Consider the following 22,872-nt stretch of genomic DNA (forward strand, 5'->3'; position numbering starts at 1 on the left):
GACTGAACGTAAAGCGCTTCGTAGACTGGACGTAAAGCGCTCCGCATACGGTAAAGCGCCCCGCAGACGGTAAATAAAGCGCTCTGTAGATTTAAAGGCGCAAGCAGAGGCGCGCAGGTACGACTGCAGCAACCTCCTCGGGGAGCCGCCCTGATTTCTCCGCCCAGGTGGTCCCTGACCCGGAAGCAGCGCCCCCCCCCCCTTCCCCTCTTTAATAGTTCCGGGTTTGCCGGCGAAGCTCGCTTGCATATAATCGGGCTCCTTCTTGTCTGGGAACCGGTGACGAGGAGAAGCGACGGTCCATGGCTGCGGCGGAGTCCGACAGTAGTCAGAAGCAGGTGAGGCGAGGACCCGAGAGCCGGAAGGGCCCTGGCGGCTCCGCTCGGGCGTCCTTCTTCCTTCAAGTCTAAGTGACACCTCAGGCCCAAGCCCTAGCCCCACCTGGTCTCTGCTGCTGCGGGTCTTCGGATTCCGGCCCCGGGGGGCAGGGCCTCTCTCCATCTTTGCCTTTTCCCTCTCCTAAACCCAGAGCAGCCCAGTTAAACGGGACTGGACTGGCACTTCACTGCTCCGGCTCTGTTTCCTCCTCTGTAAAACGGGCGTAAAATGCACCCACGCTCTTGTGCGCGCGTGTGTACAGTGTGCATACACTAAATTTGTAATGCATTGCTAATGCACACTGGATGAAACCAGTGAAAACGAGGGCTGTCGAACCCTATTAACAAAGTTGCCATGTCGGAAGCCGTATCAGAGATGACGGATAGTTGCCATGGAGAGAAGAACCCTTTTAAGGCATCTACCATCAAATGCACCAAATCAAATACCATCTGCTTCTTGCTTTTTAGTGGGATTTTTGGGCTAGAAATAATCCTAAAACACAGGCTTTGAATGCAGTTGAACTATGTATTTTTATTTTATTGACAAGTTTTTGTCTAACACCTGTTCGGTTTTTTTTCCAGATTGATGAAATTGAAGCACTTTCGTCTATATATGGCGATGAATGGTGTGTTATTGACGAAGCTATGAGAATATTTTGTATTAAGATTAGTGATAATTTAGAAAAACCCAAATGGACACTCTGTTTACAGGTATTTTTTCGTTTTCATGTTAAGTTGCTGCACTTGCTTTGTTATGATTGCCCCATATTTTTATGCTTTTTAAAAATAATTTCTCTTGCATGTTAAAATTTTTTTGTCAATTTTTGATTGTATGTGGATAATTAAATTTCATATTATTCTTGAATATTACATTAATTAATAGTCTAAACGGCTTTGTCTAATAAAATGAGAGAAGTTGGATGATTTAACATGTTTTCATTTGTATTAACCCCAATTTTGATTTGAAAGAAACTTGAAAATCTCGGAGAATGCTAATTTGCTTACTAAATATTTAGCTTATTTTCAAGCATGTATTTATCAAGATTTTTGTCTCAATTATTTATGTACAAACATTTGCACAAATATATAAGCATATAGTACATATGTAGTGTCTTAGAAAAAATTTTGTGACATCCTAATCAACTATACTTCTCTTTATACCCTTGTCATTAATGTAGGTTCCTCAATTATTCCCATCCTTTAAATTAAATACAACAAACATTGATTAAGGGACACCTGTAAACTGGGCAACATGCTAAATGTTAGGGAGATAAAACAAAAAAAAAAACCAGTCTTCTCTCAATGAGGTTACATTGTGCTGAGGGGATTGTAGAATGTAAACAGGTATGAATATAATTGATAATTTGAGAGTGAGGGAAAAAACAAACACTATAGAGATGAGGAATAAAACAGCCTTGAGGGAAACCAGGGAGTCTGAGGGGTATAGTTGAGATAGGAGTGCACTCCAGGGATTGGGTTACTGCTTGGGCAAAAGCCTGTAGTCAGGAGATATGATGCTGAATTGGAAAAATAGCAAACAGATCAGTTTAGATGGAGGGGAGTCAAGTATGGTACATTTGGAGTCATGCTGTGAAGGACTTTCAATGACACACTAAATAGCATGGCTTTGTATTATCCTAGAAATGACAGATGTCATGGTCAGAGTTGTACTTTGATAAGATGGTTTCAGCAGATGTGTGAAGGCCAGGTTTATATAGGGGAGAGACCAGAAATTGGGAGTTCAGCTGGGAGACTTGTAGTAGTCCAGACAAAAGATGATTTGGGCATGAATTAGGTTGGTGGCTGTATATGTGGACAGAAAGGGACAGATTCAAAAGATCTTATGGATAGTATACTTTTCCACATATTATTTTCAAATGTCATTGCTTCTATTCAGGAAAGCAATTGGCCCCTTCTTACATCTTCCTAAAGAAACAGCAAAGTATCAGTAGAATGCAAACTCTCTGAGGTCAAGGGCTGAGAGTCCTTTTTGCAGCTGTGGGTTTGAGAGTAGTACCTTGCACATAGTTGTCTTTTAATAGATGTTTATTAAATTAAATTATCAAATCAAATTCAGTTCAGAGGGTAAGGGAAAGGAGCAACCATGTATTAAGTATCTGTCATGTTCCAGACACTGTGCTAAGCACTTCACAGATCTCATTTGATCCTCAAAACAACCTTGTGAGATAGGTACTGTTGTGAGCCTTCCATTTTACAGTAGTGGAAAATGAAGTTGAGAGGTTAAGTGACTTGACCAGATTCATCACATAACTAGTGAATGTCTGAGACTGGACTTGAATTCATGTCTTCCTTACTCTAGGCTCAGAGCTCTGCTGCCCATTATGCACAGAGACATAATGATAAAGAGCAAGTTCATTGATTAATATCTAGCAAAAGAATGAATTTATTTCCCAGAGTTAGTAATTAAGGAATTTGACTAGTGCATATATTTTCATGTAATTTTTTGAGCCTTGAGCTTAATAAAAATAAACACTTAAATTGCTTTGCAGGTGATTCTACCTTCTGAATATCCAGATACAGCTCCACCCATTTATCAGCTGAAGTAAGCAATGCTTCTATTTTCATTTTCTAAAATTGTACTTAAGTTGCTTTTTTAAAAGATTATTTTCATGCATATGTTTTTCAGGGGTTTGTATAGAAGTTAGTATTTAGCAATAGATGATAAAATTATGTAAACTCTATCAACTTGTAAAGCATTGAGTTAGAAGAATGGAATGAACCCAAAAAATGTAATAAAAACACAGAGATTAAATGTGTAAAATTGTTACAAGGTTATCCTTGGAAATGAAAAATGAAACCTTCTTTAACCAACCCAATTAAATTAGTGTTGGTTGACTTTGAAACAAGTTTGACTTTAACAAAAAGATCAGGTTTAACTTAACGTAGCAGTTTTGTGGTGGCAAGTAAAACAACTTTGAATTAAACCTTAATTTCCCCTTAGAAGAAAAATAGTAATCTAAAATTTGAATTATTTTGGAAGCCTGGAATGTATTGAGAATGGCAAAGAAAGAAAATTCTGGTCTAATCTACATTGAATGTATAGAAAGGAGACCCTTGTCCTACTCTCCTCTTCACTGGTCTGACCACACATGGAGCATTGTGTTCACTTCTGGATGCCATGTTTTAAGATGAATATTGATAAGCTGGAGCATGACTAGAGGAGGATGAGCAGGTTGTTGAAAGGATTGGAAACAGTGCTGTATGAGGAAGGAATTGAGCCTGAAAAAGAGATGACTTGAGGGGACATGATTGTTCTCTTTAGTTATGTGAAGGGCTGTGATGTGGAAGAAGAACTAGAATTCTTCTGCTTAATTCCAGAGGTCAGAGAGTAAAAATGAGAGTAAAATCAGGCTTCAGTCCTATCAAAGGGGAAACATCTTTCAAATGATTATGGCTTCCATGGAGGTTTTTAGGCAGAGTTTGGTATAGAAGGAATTCTTGGTCAGACATGCGTTGAACTAGATAGCCATCAAGGTCCCTTCCAGCTCTGATCAGATTCTGTGATTCTGAGATATTGCCATAGGCAACGTGTAAAGATGTCTGTTATATAAGATAAATGTATCTGAAAAATGAAATGAAAAGCCTTTGATTAAATTGATCTTTGTTCCCCCAAAAAATCTGAACACAAAGTAATCCAGTGATGTGCTTTTCATTATATTTATTTAATTACAGTGCTCCTTGGCTTACAGGACGAGATCGTCTGCAATTAGGAAACAGCCTTGAGGAAATATATTTGTAAGCAAGGCATCATTTTTGTTTGTTTTAAGAATTCCCTATTAATGCTTATTATTTGTGGTGTATTCTTTTATGAACTGTGGTATGTGAAAGTAATTTTAAAAACTGTCATAAAATTATCTTCCCAGTAAGAATCACAAATATGGGCTTAATCTCTGATAAAAAACTTGTTGAAAAAAGTCTTATTTTTCAGTACTGTTCATCAGAGTATGATAATTAAATATCTAAAATCTATAAGAACATGTTGTAGATAGTGAACATCAGTACCATTATATTTTCTTTCATTTTGATATTTTTATGGATTATATAAAAATTGGTAGCACCAAAACATATAAGAATAGTTATAAGTAATCATATATAATATATAAAAATATTTAAGTTTAGTGCCTTGAAAATAATAGGAAGCTAATAAATGTTTGCTGATAAAATGAAAAATAATTTTCCATTTAAAACTTTTATATTAGACCATCAGATTAAAGTTTTATTGTTCTTCCAGTACTTTTGATATCAAATTAGCAATGCTTCAGAATATGGCATTGTACATTGGCTTGTACATTGGCAAAGAGAGAAGACTAGGACTGAATTCAATTTTTAAAGGTCTATTAACTTTATTAATTATGGGGCTTCATTAATCTTCATAGTCATATCCATACACACAGATATTCATATACTGACAGTTATCCAGGCATCTGTATTTAAATATGGCATATAGTTATTAGACCCACCCTGAGTTACTAGTGTTTGTGATGTCAGGGAAAAATGGGAGAACTCAACAACTTCTGTAAAAAAGTCCTTAATAAAGAGTATAACATAGAATAGTAGAGTTGGGAGAGACCATAGAGACCATTGAGTATAACTTTCTTGTTTTATAGAAGAGGAAATAGAAGTGACCTCTCTCATAAGTTTCAGAGCTGTGATCCAAGCCTCACTTCAATGAAATCTTTTGAAGAACAACAAAAATTTCGTTGGGTGTTGTCAAAAAGTCCTGTTTGATGGCAACCCTCAATCCCTATTTGTTTAAAGAATCTTCTGAGTGGGGTAGTATTTTATGAAGTCTTTAGACCTTTTCTAGAAACCAACACCACCCATTCCAAAGACAATTTTCCTTGACAGAGAAAACAGAAGTGTGATAAGAGTTGAGCAGTTTTGTCATTTTTCTGTTGTGTACTATCCTTGTTCCATCCAGTATCAGCAGAGGTCCTAATAAGCTGTTTTCATTGTCCTTAGGATTTATGTACAGCCTCAGCTCATTCTGATTTTAGTGCCTCTGACAACATGCTTAAAGAAGAATGCTAATTTTTTTGGTATTCATTCTCAACTATCTGCCTTTGTTTTCATTGTTTTACACATCTTTAAAAAACCTGAGTTGGTCAGTGGATATCACTTTGGTCTTTTTTGATAGCTGCCTTTTTTATTGTTGTGATTGTTTTTGTTTTCATTTTTAGACTTTTATTGTTGAAAACTTCATGCCTTTTATACTGTTTTCCCTTATAGGGTTTTTAGCAGTGAAATCTTACCTCTTTTTTTTCCTAAACCTTTAAAAAAAACCCTGCTCTCCTAAGATCTAACATGTTTGTTGGACAGCCCAGCTTTTTTTTACTTCTTTCTGTTGCATTCTAAGAAGGACCAGTGCCTTGGCCTTACTTTTCCTGATTTTTTTTTCCTGATTCAGCAATCATTTCTTCAAAATCAGGTCCGGAAATGTACTTAGTATTTGTCACTTTCTCTACTGCCTACAAAACATGCCCATGTCTCCTTACAGCCTCAAAAAACCTTCACTTGATCCTTCCAATCCCTACTAGCTCTCATTCCCTGTATCTCTTCCATTTTGTGTCTAAAGTCCTTGAGAAGTTCATCTATAATAGGTGCATCCACTTCTTTTCCTTTCATTCTCTTCTTAATGCTTTTATGTGTATGACTTCTATCCTCTTCATTCAACTAAAACTACTCTCTCCAAAGTTATTAATGATTTGTAATTGCCAAATCTAATGGCCTTTTTTTACTTCTCGTCCTTGACCTGTTGATCACTCTGTTCTCTCTAGGTTTTTGTAATACTGCTCTCTTAAATGTTTATTCACTCTTGACTGATCTCTCTGCAGATGACTTCCAGATTAAGTTGGGCATGACCTATTCTTGATGAAAGTGTTGACTCTTTGTAATCACTGTGCTTCTATTTCTAGATGTTTATTAACTAGAATTTTTTCAGGGATCAGAGTCAAGTTGATTGGCTTCTACTATCTCTTTTTGAAAATCAAGACAACATTTCCCCATCTCTTGTCCTGAGACACCTTTCGTATTCTCCATAATATTTCAGAGATCATTGAGATTATCTTAAGTTCATCTGACAGTTCTTTCAGTACCTGAAGATGTAGTTTATCTGGGCTTCATGATTTAAATTAAATTCATCAAGGTCAGTTACGTGCTCTTTTCCTATCTTCTTACTTTTCATGTTTCTACTTAGTGACTTTTGTTCTGTGCTTTCCAATGTAAATATCATTTCCTTTGGCAAAGAAAACAAGCAGAATCAAAGTTGAGCAGTGCTGCCTTCTCTCTGTTGTCATTTGTTGTTACATAAACTGTAAGGAATGTTCCTGTCCCTTTTATGATCTTTTTACCCATAAAGAAAAAAACCAAACACTTTTTAATCGCTTTTCTTAGGTTTCCTCACCATCTTCAACTCATTCTGAGCTTTAGGACTCCTGACACTATTCTTAGAGTACTGTACCAGAGTTCATCACTTGTGCCCTGGCTTCCAGCCTATGTACTTTTAAAAAATGTAATTCTGTGTGCATCCGTGTTTGTTAGTCTTTTTTTTTTTAAACTACCTGAGGTAATACATATACACTTTGAAAATCTTGTAAGTCTTAGGTACTATTATCATTATTCTTATTTTTCTCTTCATTGAAGTTAGTTTTCTTTACTCAATGGAAGTAATTCTTTATATTTTCAGAATATCATTTTGAAAGCTCCCCATTGGTCTGACCTGACTTTCCTGATAGATGTTATGTAGCTCTTCTTTTAACCCTTTAAATTTGGTCTTCCTAAATCTGTAGCATGTCAGACTTGCTTTTCTGTCTTCTCCTGACTCTGTCTCACAAAAACATTGACTTTTTTCTGTTATGTCATGTCAAGTTTCATTGCTTATGATTAAGGCATGGTACAGTTATTTTCAAGTTAAGCCCAATATTAGCAAGTATTGGAATGGTTTACTATTATAGCATAACATAATTTGTAATGTCTGTATTTTGGGTTCATTAGGTTCAATACAAAATATTTCTAAAATCTTCCAGTGCTTTTATTTTTGCTTAATATGTTCCTGAGTAGTGGTTACAGGCAGTTGTTTTAGCAAGTACTTACTAGTTGTAGGAGTTATAGGAGGATTGGTATCAAGAACGGAAAAGTGATGCCACTGAAAATCCACGTGGGAGAGCATACTCTCCACCTCATGACTTTCTGGTTATTGTTCACCTTTATCAGACTTTATATAAAATTCTGAACATTATCTAGGCTTCTATTTAACAGTTATAGTAATAAAAACATTTTAAAAGTATTTTAAAATAGTACTTTTAAAAAATGTATGAAATCATCACACATCATGCCAAGTTCAAGATTTCTGTCCCTGCTGGGATGCTTTCCCTATGTTAGATTTCAGGAGGTAGCATTGGCAACAGGAGAAAAGGTGATATCTGTACCCAAGGTCTTGAAAAGTGGCTTACGTGTACAGTGGGCAGCTAGATGGCTTAGTGGATAGAATGCCAGCCCTGGAGTCAGCAAGACTCATCTTCCTGAATTCAGATCTGACCTCAGACACTGGCTTAGTGACCCTGGGCAAGTCACTTGCCTCAGACATGATTGAAAAATGACTTACCTCTTAGGTAATAGGTTGTCTGGTGCCCCCTGTAGTGGAAGCTTTTCCATGTTAAAGTAATGTGGCATAGCCTCTCCCAATTAGAAAGAAAAGGATATTGATCTTATGCTGTTAATAGGATCTGGGCAGGCCTACATTGGATATAGCAGGTATCACCACTTAGGATCCCAGTTGTGTATTTTAAAAATAAAATTCACAAAACCTTTTCCTTACACAGACACCCCTTTACAGATAACTCAGACTCTCTAGTGTCTCTTATACTTGTTTTTGAAAACCAGTCTTTGCCTCAGACAGATTTTACTCTCTAGCATAATGGTTGAAGATTATAGCATTTGTGAGATTAGGCATTAAAAATCATTAGAAGTCTCCAAAATGCTCTGATTTTGGTCTCAGAGTATGGGAGAGATTACTTCTACAGGAGACCAACTCTTCCTGGGGTTAAAGACGTAGCTCTTGGTAGAATAACAGTGATAAAAAATGGGAAAAACTGAAAATTGACTCAGACCAGGCTGTACATCTTATGGATCTCCTTTTTCCCAGTGTTGCAGAATCACAAAGAACTTAAAGGCTTCTATATAGCAGGGGCTCATATCTTGCCATCCTGGAGTTTGGGGATCCTTCTCTTTAGTTTTCCTCCCAAACTCAGTCATCTTACTAGCTATGTGATCCTGGGCAGGTAACTTAACTTCTGTTTACCTAAGTTTCTTGGACTGTAAAAGAGGGTAATAATAGCACCTATGTTGCAGGGTTGTTATGAGGATACAGTGAGATGATATTTTTTAAAAGTGCTTAGCTCAGTGCCTGGAACATAGCAGACACGATATAAATGCTTATTCCCTTCCTTTTCCCCCTTTGGTTACCAATAATTTAATTTGAGCATGGGTACTTGCAGGGTGATATTTATAATGTCCTCCTAGAAATTAACTGATTTATAGCTACCTCGATCTCCTTCAGTCCTACAGAGACACATGTGTCCTGTTAGTAGAGCATCTTGCATAAGGTAGAGTTTCACAGAGTCTGGGAGGCCAGTCTTTTGGGAAGGTGTCCAACTTGGGTCTAATAGAGGCTTCTATGACTTGTCCCTCAGCCAAGCTTGATTATCACCTGGGTGCAGGTATAGTTGTTATCAGGACAGATATATGTTTTTTTTTCAGTGTGGATCATTCTAAGAGTTTCTTAGAATGCTTAATTAGAGCAAATTTAATAAGAAGAATGGATTACTGAACAAATGTCTTCCCCAAGCATGTGATGAGTTTCAATAGGTGTACCATAATAGCCCAACCCCCACCCATGGGGGAGGGGCAGTTTGATTTTGGTTCTTAGTGGCTTGGCATCTTAGAAGGTCACAGAGTGACTTGAAGTTGCCTCCTCCACGGAGAAGAGTTGGAGACACCCTCTTGGCACTCTGGAGGTCTGACTGCCTAAGAACCATGTTTTTGTTGACAACTTAAATCTTTCGTTGTTTCATGAATATTCAACTGTGAGTAACTCCATACTTGCCCTTCTTACATGTGTAAGCCATTTTTTTAGGTGAGTGGATAAGCTACAGATGTCTTGTTTCTAATAGTTATTCCTAGTATTGCTCCCTTACTCTGACCCAGAGAGCCAGCTCATATGAAAATATTGTTTTTTAAAGAGGGAATAAAGATGATACAACTGATTAACATTATTGAAAAAGTCCAAAAACATGTGCAATGTGTAACCCATCTCTATGATACAGTAGTGAATTGGGAATGTTCTCTCATATCTCTTCATTTGAATCATACTTGAACTTCATAATTTTGTTACATTGTTATATTTTTGGTGTATGGTTGTTCTTTCCATTTACATTATTATAGTCACTAGGTATATTGTTTTCTTGGCTCTGCTTACTTCACTCTTCATCAGTTCATGTACATCTTTCCATGATTTTCTAATATTCAACACAGTCATCATTTCTTATAGCACAGTGATATTCCAGTTACATTCTTGTGCCATAATTTGTTTAGCCACTCCCCATTTGATAGGCATCTTCTTTGTTTCTTGTTCTTTACTCTCTCCAAAATTGTTGCTATTAATATTTGGTGTGTATAAGGGGACTTTATTTATTTATTGCCTTTTGGAGGGTAACTGGGGTTAAGTAACTTGCCCAATTAAGTAAATTGCCCAATACACGGCTATTTTTTTTGTGTGGGTAATAAGTGTCTGAGGCCAGAACCGAACTCAGGTCCTCCTTACTCTGGGGCTGGTGCTTTACTCACTGTGTCACCTAGCCGCCCCTGGGACTTTATTTTTATCAATGATTTCTTTGAGATAAAAGCCCAGTAATGGAATTTAAGGTTTATAGGATATGGGCATTTTAGTCACTTTATTTGCATAATTCCAAATTGTTTACTGAAATGATTATACTATTTCATAGTTCCACCACAGTCAGTATATTACTGGACCTATCCAGTATCGACTGTTGCTATTTTTTTCATCTTTGCTAATTTGTAGGGTATGAGAGTCCTAGGTTTGTTCTTTACAATGTCTTAGCACAGTGCCTGAAACATAGTAGGGGCTTAATGAATGTTTATTGATTGATTGATGTCCTAGTGTAAAAGAAGGAAAATCAGCATCAACAGCATTTGGTTTTTTACTAGAATTCACTTTTTTCCCCTATCATTTGTTATGTTGCATGTGAATATTTTTAACTAATGCAAAGAAGTTGACAGTGTCTTGAAAACAAAAGCAATATTTTGGGGGTTGGGTATAAAACCACCTGTAATTTGATTCCAAAATTGTTTAATGTAAAATGAATATTAAAGGTTGAAAGGCCAAGTTAGAGTAAGAATGGTCCATTTCATCAATTGTTGAAATACAGAAAAGTTTTATTTAATTTACTTTGACCATATTCCTTTCAGTGTCCATTTTTATGTTTTTGATTCCTGAAGTATAAAAATACTGTTACAGGTAATTTAACCCATTATCTTTTTGTTATGTCTGTGGATTATGTTGAGTCAGAGAGCTACCACAAAGGGAATATTCACAGAACTAGTTAAAGCACATCACTCTTCATTCAGACAGACTTCATTCTTTGAATAAATTCTATTTCATTCACTTTTCTTTTTCTCTGTAATAAAACTTCATATAAGATGTGAAGTCTTACCTTGCTGTCTTCTGGTAGCATGGAAGGTGATTTGTAAACCATTTCTTTTCTTTAAGAATGGAATCCAGTCTTGTTCAGCCTTTTAGTAAGAATCTTGAGAAGCAATTGAACTCCCCCTGCTGGTTATTTGATAGTAGTTACAAATAAGGTCCTTGAAATAGGTTCTTACAAAATAAAGAGAACCATGTTACTGTGATTTTCCTAAAAAATATAAAGGAAACAGATAAATATTTAGTCCAAGTGAAAATGACAAGAGAGCATCTGGAAAAAAAGAAAAATAATATGGGTGGAAAAATAAGTTAAAATGTGTTACATATTTTGTAATTTAATTTAGTTGTACATAACAAATTTTATAACTTTCATACATTTTATTTATATTAAAAGTAACATAGGGGCTAAAGAGATCTGAAAACTATCTAAGCTAACTTATATCTGAACAAGAATTCTCTGTACAACACGCCTGAGAAATGGTCATGTACAGTCTTTTCTTACAAACTTCCACAAGGAGTAACTTATAGAGTATCACAGAATTTCAGAAATTAGACATGACTATCATTTAGGTGATATTAGTAATATTTATAATTGTTAGATCTTTACAAGTAGAACTGCCAAAAGCCTCTTTTTTATTCCTTGACTGAGAAATATCCACTCACCCTACCCGCTCTTTCCCCACCTTTCTTCTACCTCTCCCCTCCGCTGCCTCACCACTAGCCCCAAGACTCCCTTGCTGCATAGGTACTAAAGATCCTTGAGGGCAGGGATTGTCTTTGCCTTTCTTTGTATCTCCAGTGGTTAGCTGAGCACCTGGTGCATATCCTTCATAATTGGTTATTGACAGACTACATAGACTGATTATCATTTGTGTATATAGATGGTTGTTTAAGTAATTGCTGATGGGTGAAGTGATAATGATAGGTCTCTAGAGGCTTTTGGAGAGAAGGAATTATAATGTTTGACTATAAATTAATGACTCATTTTCTAACATGACTGTACCCCTTTTTGAACATTGTTATAAATCTTCTTTGGGAATTCCTCTAGGACCTGTGATGCCTAAACTTAGTTGTGGTGAAACTTCCTTTTGGAATAGAGATTTGTGTTTTCAAAATAGTCCAGAGATGTTGAGAGCCAAATTTTATGAATAAGGTCAAGTTGTTTAAATGCCATTTTGGGTCAGAAATGAGGTCTGATTATATGATGTTTTTTGTCTGACTTACTGACCACTGAAGACAAAAGAGGCGTTACCAAAACATCCTAAGCAATGGCAGCATTATTGCCCAGGATCCCCTAGCACTAGTGCCCCTGAAGTGACAATATAAATAAATGAACACATCTTTGCCACTGTGAATTTTTTTTGCTTTCCTCTCACTTTTAATCAGGGCAGGAGCCAACAGTCGATAATATATTATCCATTTGTAAAGTCTCCAACCCCTATTTCTTGTTCGATTTTTTTTCAGGTACATAAAATAAAAACAAATTCGTAAATCAATATGCTCAAGCAAGCATCTTTCTTTTTTTGGGGGGTAATCTGAACCCAATATCCTTTTTTTCCCCAGAATTCATTTATTTATTTTTAATTTTTAATATTCATTTCCACAAGATTTTGAATTTCAAATTTTCTTCCCATTTCTCCCCTACCTCTCACACCATACTGATTACTACTTCCCCCAGTATGCCCTCTCATATATTCCCCCTATTCTTCCCTTTCCCCCTTCCCCTTTACTTTCTTGTAGGGCAAGATGGATTTCTCTACCCCATTGCCTGTATGTCTTATTTCCTGGTGACATGTAATAGCAATTTTTTAACATTTGTTTTTAAAACTTTGAGTTCCATATTCTCTCCCTTCTTCCCTCCTTACCCACCCCCACTGGGAAGACAAGCAATTCAATATAGGTTATACATGTGTAGTTATGTAAAACGTTTCTGTTGTAGTCATGTTGTGAAAGACTAACTATATTTCCTTCCATCCTATCTCACCCCCCATTTATTCTGTTTTCTCCTTTGACCCTGCTCCTTTTCAAAAGTGTTTGCTTCTGACTACCTCTTCCCCCAGTCTGCCTCCCTTCTATAGTTTCCCCTTCTTATCCTTTTCCCCCCTACTTTCCTGTAGGGTAAGATACCCAATTGAGTGTGTATGTTATTCCCTCCTTAAACCAAATCCAATGAGAGCAAGGTTGTCTCATTCCTTTTCACCTCCCTGTTCTTTCCCTCCATTGTAATAGCTTTCTCTTGCCTCTTTTATGTGAGATAATTTATCTTATTCTATCTCTCCTTTTCTCCTCCCAATATATTCCTCTCTCACCTCTTAATTTTATTTTTTTAGATATCATTCCTTCATATTCAACTCACCCTGTGCCTTCTGTCTATGTATACATGTACACACATACATATATACACATATATACCCTCCTATACATAAATATATATGTATGTATACATATGTATACATGGATATATTCCCTTCAGCTATCCTCATACTGAGAAAAGTCTCATGATACCATTCCATGCAGGAATGTAAACAGTTCAACTTTAATAAGTTTCTTATAATTTCTCTTTCCTGTTTACCTTTTCATGCTTCTCTTGATTCTTGTGTTTGAAAGTCAGATTTTCTGTTTAGCTCTGGTCTTTTCATCAAGAATGCTTGAAAGTCTTCTGTTTCATTGAATTTCTTTATTTTTCTCTGAAGTATATTATACTTGGTTTTGCTGGGGAGGTGATTCTTGGTTTTAATCCTAGCTCCTTTGACCTCTGGAATTATCATATTACAAGCCCTTTGATCCCTTAGTGTAGAAGCTGCTAGGTCTTGTGTTATCCTGATTGTGTTTCCACAGTACTCAAATTGTTTCTTCCTGACTGCTTGTAACATTTTCTCCTTGACCTGAGAACTCTGGAATTTGGCTATGATATTCCTAGGAGTTTTCTTTTTGGGAACTTTTTCTTTTTTTTTTTTTTTTTTAACAACAACAGCAATTAAAAAAAAAATTAACATTGTTTTTAAAACTTTTGAGTTCCAGAGTCTATCCCTTCTTCCCTCCTCACCCACTCCCACTGGGAAGATAAGCAATTCAATACAGGTTGTACATGTGTAGTTACGCAAAACATTTCCATAGTGGTTATATTGTTAAAGACTAACTATATTAACCTCTATCCTGTCCCACCCCCCACTTTATCTGTTTTCTCCTTTGACCCTGTCCCTTTTCAAAAGTATTTGTTTCTAACTACCCCCTCCCCCAATATGCCCTCCCTTCTATTGTACCCCCTCTCATTCCCTTCCCCACTACTTTCCTATAGGGTAAGATGTGCAGTTGAATGTGTATGTTATTCCCTCCTTAAGCCAAATTCAGTGAGAGTAAGGTTGACCCCATTCCCTTTCACCTTCCAGCTCTTCCCCTCCATTGTAATAGTTTTCTCTTGCCTCTTTTATATGAGATAATTTACCCTAATCTATCTCTCCCTTTCTCCTTCTCCCAATATATTCCTCTCTCACCTCTTCATTTTATTTTTTAGATATCATCCCTTCATATTCAACTCATCCTGTGTCCTCTGTCTATGTATACATGTACACACATATGTACACACTCACATATATATACACACATACAGCCTCCTATACATACATATATATGTATATATTCTCTTCAACTATCCTCATACTGAGAAAAGTCTCATGAGTTACAATTATTGTTTTTCCATATGTATTTCCCAAATAGTTCAACTTTAATAAGTTCCTTATGATTTCTTTTTCCTGTTTACCTTCTCATGCTTCTCTTGCTTCTTGTATTTGAAAGTCATATTTTCTGTTCAGCTCTGGTTTTTTCATTAAGAGTACTTGAAAGTCCTCTATTGCATTGAATGACCATATTTTCCCCTGAAGCATTATACTCAGTTTTGCTGGATAGGTGATTCTTGGTTTTAATACTAGCTCCTTTTACCTCTGGAATATCATATTCTAAGCCCTATGATCCCTTAATGTAGAAACTGCTAGATCTTGTGTTATCCTGATTGTGTTTCCACAATACTCAAATTGTTTCTTCCTGAATGCTTGCAGTATTTTCTCCTTGACCTGGGAACTCTGGAATATGTCTATAATATTCCTAGGAATTTTCTTTTGGGGATCTTTTTAAAGAAGTGATTAGTGAATTCTTTCAGTTTCTATTTTACCCTCTTCTAGAATATCAGGGCAATTTTGCTTGATAATTTCTTGAAAGATGGTGTCTAAGGCTCTTTTTTTATTATGGATTTCAGGTAGTTCAATAATTTTTACATTATTTCTCCTGCATCTATTTTCCAAGTCAGTAGTTTTTCCAATGAGATATTTCACATTGCCTTCTATTTTTTCATTTGTTTGGGTCTGTTTTATAGTATCTTGATTTCTCATAAAGTCGTTAGCTTCCAGTTGCTCCAATCTAATTTTGAAGGAATTTATTCTCTTCAGTGAGTTTTTGAAATTCCTTTTCCATCTGGCAAATTTGGCTTTTTAAGGCATTCTTCTCTTCATTGTCTTTTTGGGCCTCTTTTGCCATTTGAGTTAGTCTATTTTTTAAGGTGTTATTTTCTTCAGTATTTTTTGGGTCTCCTTTAGCAGGCTGTTGACTCACTTTTCATGATTTTCTTGCATCATTCTCATTTCTCTTCCCAATTTTTCCTCCACTTCTCTTACTTGATTTTCAAAATCCTTCTTGAGCTCCTCCATGGCCTGTGACCAATTCATATTTTTCTTGGAGGCTTTTGATGCAGTTTTGACTTTGTTGTTTTCTTTTGGCTCAATGTTTTGATCCTCTCTGTCACCAAGAAACAATTTTATAGTTTGATTTCGCTTCCCCTGTCTGCTCATCTTTCCAGCCAATTCCTTGACTTTTGAGTTCTTTGCCACGGTAGAACTCTGCTTCCGGTTTGGAGAGTGCTGTGTCCCACATTTCTGGGCCTTGCACAACTGTTTTCAGAGCTTATTTTGGGTACCTGCCTCAGAACTGTGAGGAGGACTCCTTCTCTACAGCCTCAACAAGCTCTGCCATGCCAGCGCTCCTCCTCACCCCAGGACTGTCACCCAAGACTGCGAGCCAGATCCAAGCAGGGCAAAGCAAGAGAATCCTGCCTCAGCGCCAGCAAAGAGAGTCCTGCAGTTATCCTCTGGTCAGTTCCTTGGTACCCCCACTATCTGTGGGTCTGGAAGTTCCCTTCACCGCCACCCTGGGGCAGGGGCCAGACTACATGCTTCTCTCACCCAGATCCAGCTGTTTCCCCACTTCACTTTTACTTTCTCTTTGGCATTTATGGGTTGAGAAGTCTGGAAACTGCCACAGCTGCCAGTGATTTAGTCCCCTGAGGTCTGCTCTGGCTAGTCTGTGCCTCTGGTATGTGCCAGGTCTGTGCTCCGCTCCCAGCCTGGTGCGATAGACCCTTCCTGTTGGTCTCCAGCTGGAGACATATTTCACTGTCATTTTGTGGGTTCTATAAGCTCTAAATTGTTTAGAGTAATTTTTTACAGGTATTTGAGGTAATTGGGGATGAGCTCAAGTAAGTTCCTGCTTTTACTCTGCCATATTGATTCTGTCCCACAAGCATCTCATTTTCCAGAAACTATTTTTCATTCTTTCCAGGTACAAAAAAATAAAAACAAATTCATAAATCAATGTGCTAAAGCAAACATCTAGTTTTCCAGAAAAGAAAAGATATAGTATCAAATTTAAGATTGTAATAATAGCTAGCCTTTATTAGGTACTTACTGTGGGTTAAGTGCTTTACAAATATTTCTCATTTAATTCTCACAACAACACAGGGAAGTAGGTGCTGTTATTTTCCTCATTTTATCATTGAGGAAACTGAGCTTAATGACTTGCCCAAGGTCACACAGTTTGTATATGTCTGAGGTTGGATTTGAACTCAGGTCTTCCTGACTCCAATCTTAGTGCTCTATGTAATTGCCTCTTTGAAAGATGTTGACAGGCTTTTCAAAAGGTTGAAAAATATGCAGTAATTTTAATTTAATAGTGTTGTTTTAAAACTTCTGATAGAGGGGTGGCTAGCCCTGGAGTCTGGAGGACCTGAGTTCAAATCTGTCACTTAACACAAAAAACTAGCTGTGTGATCTTGGGCAAGTCACTTAGCCCCAATTGCCCTCCAAAAAGGGAAAAAAAACAACTTCCGATAGGTAGATGGTAGTAATTAATTAACTCTGTAATTAGGCATAATTCTTCACATTTGTGAATAATCAAGTCCCAAACTCAGAGAGATATCTTCATTTAACTACATCTCTTTGCCTACTTTGTAAAAGGGCCATAACATCTAAATGTCAGAATCCCAAAATCTTACATATTTCTTTTTAAAAAAAAATTTTTTTAGTTTTTAGCTTTCACTTTCATTAAGTTTTAAATTTTCTCCACCTCCCTCCACTCTGTACGCGTTTATTTCTAAAGCAGAGATTACATAACACCCACATAAGCCATTGTGTGTAAGTCTTGTTATTATAGATTGTAAAACACCTACAGATTGTTATAATTTGATGTGCTCACATCTTCTTGAATATGAGAAGGAAGTATTTTGAAATAATTGGCTTTTTTGTTTTTTCAGACAGAACATTGGTGAAAGTATTCTTTATTTGTGGGTGGAGAAAATTCGGGAAGTTCTAATAGAAAAATCTCAGTTATCAGAATCAGGTAGGATTTAAAATTTGATTTCAGTTTTTTTTAATGTGATGGCAACTAAAAATTCACGTAGGCTTCCAAATGCAGAAGGATGACTGTCTGAATTCCAACCTAAGGATTTATGAGAGATGTTTTTATTGGGGGTCTCATCTACTTATGCCACATCCTTCGCCCCTCCGCTCCCACGGTGTGCACCATGATTATTCTAACCTTATACAGTTTCATATTTCATCAATTTAAAAGGCACTTTATAGAACATGCTACAAAATGTGTATCTTTTGACTACTAACAAAAACAAAAACTGATATTTGTGTCGCATTTTAAGGTTTGCTTTATATACCTTATCTCTGTTGATTGGTAATTTGAGCCTGTTAGATTTTCCTCAGCTCCTGCAGAATAAATACTTAACATGATTTTTTGGGTTTATCTTTTACAAGAAAGAACAGACTCTAGCAAGGTTGCTTAATATATTTTGGGTTTGGAAAACTTGGGGGTTGGAAAATATTGATGGAAGCCAAAAATAATTACTGAAAGGGGAACAGGGGAGGAAAAGTAATCCCAGTCTAAGATCTCAGGAAAAGGCAGGGTGGGGAGTCCCCAGGCCCCTACCTTGCATGTGACGGTACTAAACTGCTCTAGCCTTGTCACTGTTGTTCCAGCTAATGAGCAGTAGAATAGCATAATGGATGAAGCCCTGGGCTTAAAGTCAGGAAGATCTGAGTTCAAATGCTGCCTTAGGTACCTACTGACTTTGTGACACTGGGCAGATCACGTGGTATCTACCTCACAGGGTTGTTGGAAATCTTAAATAAGATTATGTACATCAAGCATTTTGTAAACTGAAAGCATTATAGAAATATTATTATTTCTCAGTGCTTATAGACTTGCAAATACTTAATGTCATTCTCAATGCTTATTTTTTTTTCACCTCACCCTCTTCATATTGCTCAACTTTCTCTATAGCTTGCTTTTGATCAGGAACAAAGTTGCCATGAAAGTAATCATTGCACTGTATTTATTGGAATCCCATAACACTACTGTTGGATTTTTGTATTTTAAGAAAAGCCCTGTTTAGCTCTCCAGGAACTATAGAACTCCAAGCGCCATGCTTTGGAAATACTGAGCTCATCATGGTACAATGAAAATTTTTGAATACACTGGCCACGGGGTCAGAGGCCCTGGGTTCAAATCCCCCCTTTGCCACAAACTACCTGACTTTAGGCAAATCATAAAACTATAATTTCCTCATCAATAGTATGAGGGAGGTTAAACCAGGTGGCCTTTGAGATCCTTTCCAATCTCAAGATCTGTGTTCCTATATCAGCTCAAATCAGCCTCCTATTTCTAGAAAAGGAACTTTGGTAAACTATACTGACTAATTTCAAGTAGTATAATTGAGATTGCAAATATATATTTTATGGAATACTGTATTTGTGTCTTTAATATGTGTTAACATTGGCAGTTTCTAATGCCGTAACTAGAACTACCTTTCCAGTCTTTTTTCTGCTAATCAGAACAGCCTCATGTAAATGAGACAATTATTTAATATGATTTTGTAATGAAATTTATAATCTAATAGCAGTTGGTAGAATTGTTTTTAGTTGGGTCGAGGGTTGTAATGAGTAACTATGTAAGTAACAGTTCAGATATAAATGCCATATAAAATCAGTAACAGAGAGTCAGCGTTAGCATGATGTTTATGTCCTACAAAAAGAAAAAAAAGATGGGGTAATTTTAAGTATTTCAGGAATTTGTGCTAATAAGTGTTTATATCATAGCTCTAGATACACATATATTTAGCATTTTTAAGAAAATGTGTGATTAGCTGAAGGATGCCCTGTTGATGTGAATATTACTTTTGGCTTTTTTTATACTCTTTCAAAATTTCCACCTCTAATTTTGTAAAATATCTCTAGTTGTCCTAGAGAGTGACTTAAAGAAAGCTTTAAACATAAAAAAAAATTAATTTAAATTTAGTTGTTAAGATTGTTCTATATAGCACTTATTTTTTAAAGCAGTAGTAAATGGTTATAAAATAAAAAACAGCAGTAAATTTAAAAATCGCAGAAAGGTTAAGAACCACTGACCTAGCATCCTTTGGGAGTTGCTTTAATCTTAAATTAGTTGTCTTGAAATAGTTTTACAATTCCAGAAGGCTTTTATCTAAATTCTATTTCATTAGCAGTTGTTTAAGTAAAAGTTTACTGTTATCTATCCATGTTTCCATAATGATATTTTAAAATTTATTTGAATTTCATTTGGAAAAAAATTATTGTCTCTAATAAGTTTGTTTTTGAGATATTGTTGGAAAATACAGAAATTATTTTGCAGGATAAGAAAACTAATTTGAGTAGAAGAGCCTGGATAGTTCTTGTTGTTTTTGATGTGTTAAGCCATTCACTTAACACATTTAAAATTGCCTGTTATGCAAGTTTAGTGACTAGTCATTGGAAACTAAGAATTTTAATGTCTTGTATGTATCTTCCTAGGCCCAGACATACGTAAGACAACTGAAGAGGAAGGTGTTGATTCTGAAGATAATTATCTTTTTGATTATCAGTCAAAAAATACAATTGAAGCCCTGGATTTTGTTATCACTGAAAGCCAGTCAGGTATATTGTCATTGAACATTTAGTTTATTTTGTAAGTAGATTCATTATATCATTATCACCATCATCATAACTGACTTTTATATAGTAATTTAATGTCTTATAAAATATTTAACATGTTATTTCATTTGAACCTTACAGCAATTTTGTAAAGTAGGTACTGTTGTTATTCCCATTTTTCAGATAAGGAAATTGAAGCTCAGTAGCACTTTGAAGGAATAGAAAGGGATATGAAGTAAAAAAAAATGGTGCAGGATGGTATCAAAACTCCAGAAGTTTGAGAATCTCAGAGCTAAGAATTTTTAGGAACCGCGTTATCCTTTTTTTTTTTTTTCCTTTTTGGAGGGGGGAATGCAGGGCAATTGTGGTTAAGTGACTTGTTCAAGGTCACATTAGGCTAGTAAGTATTAAGTGTCTGAGGCTGGATTTGAGCTCAGGTCCTCCTGACTCCAGGTCTGGTTCTCTATTCACTGCACCACCTAGCCACCCCTGAAACTGCATTTTTCTTAACTCATCAGGCTGGGGGCTGGTTTTACATTATTCATTATAATGTAATATTTTTGCAGTCTTACCCATTTTTGTCTAAAGTTCTTGTTTCAATTTAACAACTCTTTTAATTGTGGTATACTGTTATTTGCCTCTATTTCCAGAGTTTATTTCAAAATTTGTTTGAATATCTTTAGTTTTTATAATAAACCTTTTTTAGCTTTTATCTGAAATTATAGATAGAAATAATTTGGGAAAAATTAGAATTACTAACAAATGGACTGGTTTAAATGAATTTTCATATGGCCTCATTCTCAGTGAAGTAGACAAACGTCAATCTTTTGTCAGTGTGGAGGATAAATGTTGCATGGGGACTTGAAGAAAGAGGAAAGAGTTTGGAAAGTGAGGTGGAAAATAATTTACTGTTAATTAAGGTTTCCCTAATGCCCTAATATTTCTTGGAAAGTGAAACTAAGTACTTACTAAAGGAAATCAAGGAAACCATGTTTTCTACATATAGATGTAGAAGAACTGCCACCAATCAAGCATGGAGTGCCAATCACTGACCGAAGAAGCACTTTTCAAGCACATGTGGCTTCTGTAGTTTTCCTTAAGCAGGTAAGGGGACAGTATTAAAAATGATATTTCCTTTTTTTATGCCAAAGTAATTAGAGTGAAATTTAGCTGTTATCTTTATTTTTACTTTTTATTTAAAAGCTTTCCTATTTGATGGCACATTTTTAATCTTTTTTTTCCAAGTTGAAGATTATTTTGACTCATGCCATATATGCACATACACACATATGTTTACATATTTATTCACTTGTCAAAGAAAACTTAATCATTTATATTTGCTTGTCTTTGGCTCCTGTTTTAAACATTACTCTTAAATGTCTTCTGATTTGGAAAGCACTATGTATTGTTAAAAAGACATATAACACAATAGTAGGCTGTAGAGTTTAATATTTCAAAGCAATCTATGTTTTCCTCTTGAGCTATTGCTTCTACTTCGGCAAATTACAATCCTTTCAAGACTTAATAGGGTTCATTGCCCTATCCAGGAAGACCTAAATTAAAAACTGGCCACAGACACTTTTTTGCTTGGGTGACCCTGGGCCAGTCATTTAATCTGTCTGTCTGGTTTCCTCATCTGTAAAGTGGGGAATGATAATAATAATAATAACACCTACCTCCCAAGGTGGTTGTGTGAAGTACTATAGAAATGCTATCCATTGTTATATTATCATTATGAGTTAAATTTGTGCTCTGTGGTGTTTTCCGCTTGTAGGTGTCCAATAAATATGTTGATTTCATTTGATTTGACTTCAGAGATGGAATCAAAGATACCAACCCCAACTCCTCCGTTCCAGACAACAGTACTAACCTTCTTTCCATACCCAGTAAAAACGGAATAGAAAATATTTTAATCTAAAGTCCTGTGAGATCCTACCTGGTTGAAATCTCAAGTAAAGTATCTGAGTTAGTAGAAAAATAATGTCAAAATGATGAAAGACTTATTCTAAAAAATTTACACTAAAGTCCTGGAGTCTCTTTGAATACTTTTATTGGCATGACAGACTATAGTAAAATGCTTTAAAATGAGCTTGTTTCCTTATTTGTTTATATAGCATTTACAGCTATTCTTGTATGAGGAAAAAAATTAATTGTTTTTATTTTCAAGGTAAAAATGGTTCTTGCCAAATTATATGAAAATAAGAAAATAGCCAATGCCACCCACAATATCTATGCTTACAGGTGAGTCATGACCAGAATATAACACACATAATTGGTGAAAGGGGGTAAATCATTAAGGGCATGTTGTTTTTTTAAAGCCAGGCAAACTACCACAGATCTGAAAAAGAATCATCTGTATTTGAAGTAAATGAAATTGCAAACAAATCATAATTTCAATTATCAAAATGCGAATGAGCAAACTTAGTACAGTAAAATCTTATCTGTCTAGAGCTCTTAAGGAAAGAGGCACTTGGAAGAGTTGTATACCCTATTG

The 22,872-nt window shown here is 35.9% G+C and overlaps 1 protein-coding gene across 1 annotated transcript in view; it reads left to right on the plus strand.

Moving 5' to 3' along the window:
• Window positions 1–162: 162 nt before the first annotated feature.
• Window positions 163–22,872, plus strand: part of IMPACT (impact RWD domain protein) — a 28,785-nt gene continuing 6,075 nt past the window's right edge. The window contains exons 1-8 of the mRNA XM_069099820.1: window positions 163–338; window positions 960–1,088; window positions 2,888–2,940; window positions 4,071–4,133; window positions 17,696–17,781; window positions 20,259–20,381; window positions 21,385–21,482; window positions 22,546–22,619. Of these exons, the coding sequence (XP_068955921.1) occupies window positions 303–338; window positions 960–1,088; window positions 2,888–2,940; window positions 4,071–4,133; window positions 17,696–17,781; window positions 20,259–20,381; window positions 21,385–21,482; window positions 22,546–22,619 (662 nt within the window). The 5' untranslated portion in view covers window positions 163–302. The remainder of the gene's footprint in view (window positions 339–959; window positions 1,089–2,887; window positions 2,941–4,070; window positions 4,134–17,695; window positions 17,782–20,258; window positions 20,382–21,384; window positions 21,483–22,545; window positions 22,620–22,872) is intronic.

The sequence above is a fragment of the Petaurus breviceps genome, unplaced genomic scaffold (genome assembly GCF_028583685.1).
Source record: "Petaurus breviceps papuanus isolate PSGF00001 unplaced genomic scaffold, PetGlider_PUasm1.0 38, whole genome shotgun sequence".
Taxonomy (NCBI): Eukaryota; Metazoa; Chordata; class Mammalia; order Diprotodontia; family Petauridae; genus Petaurus; species Petaurus breviceps.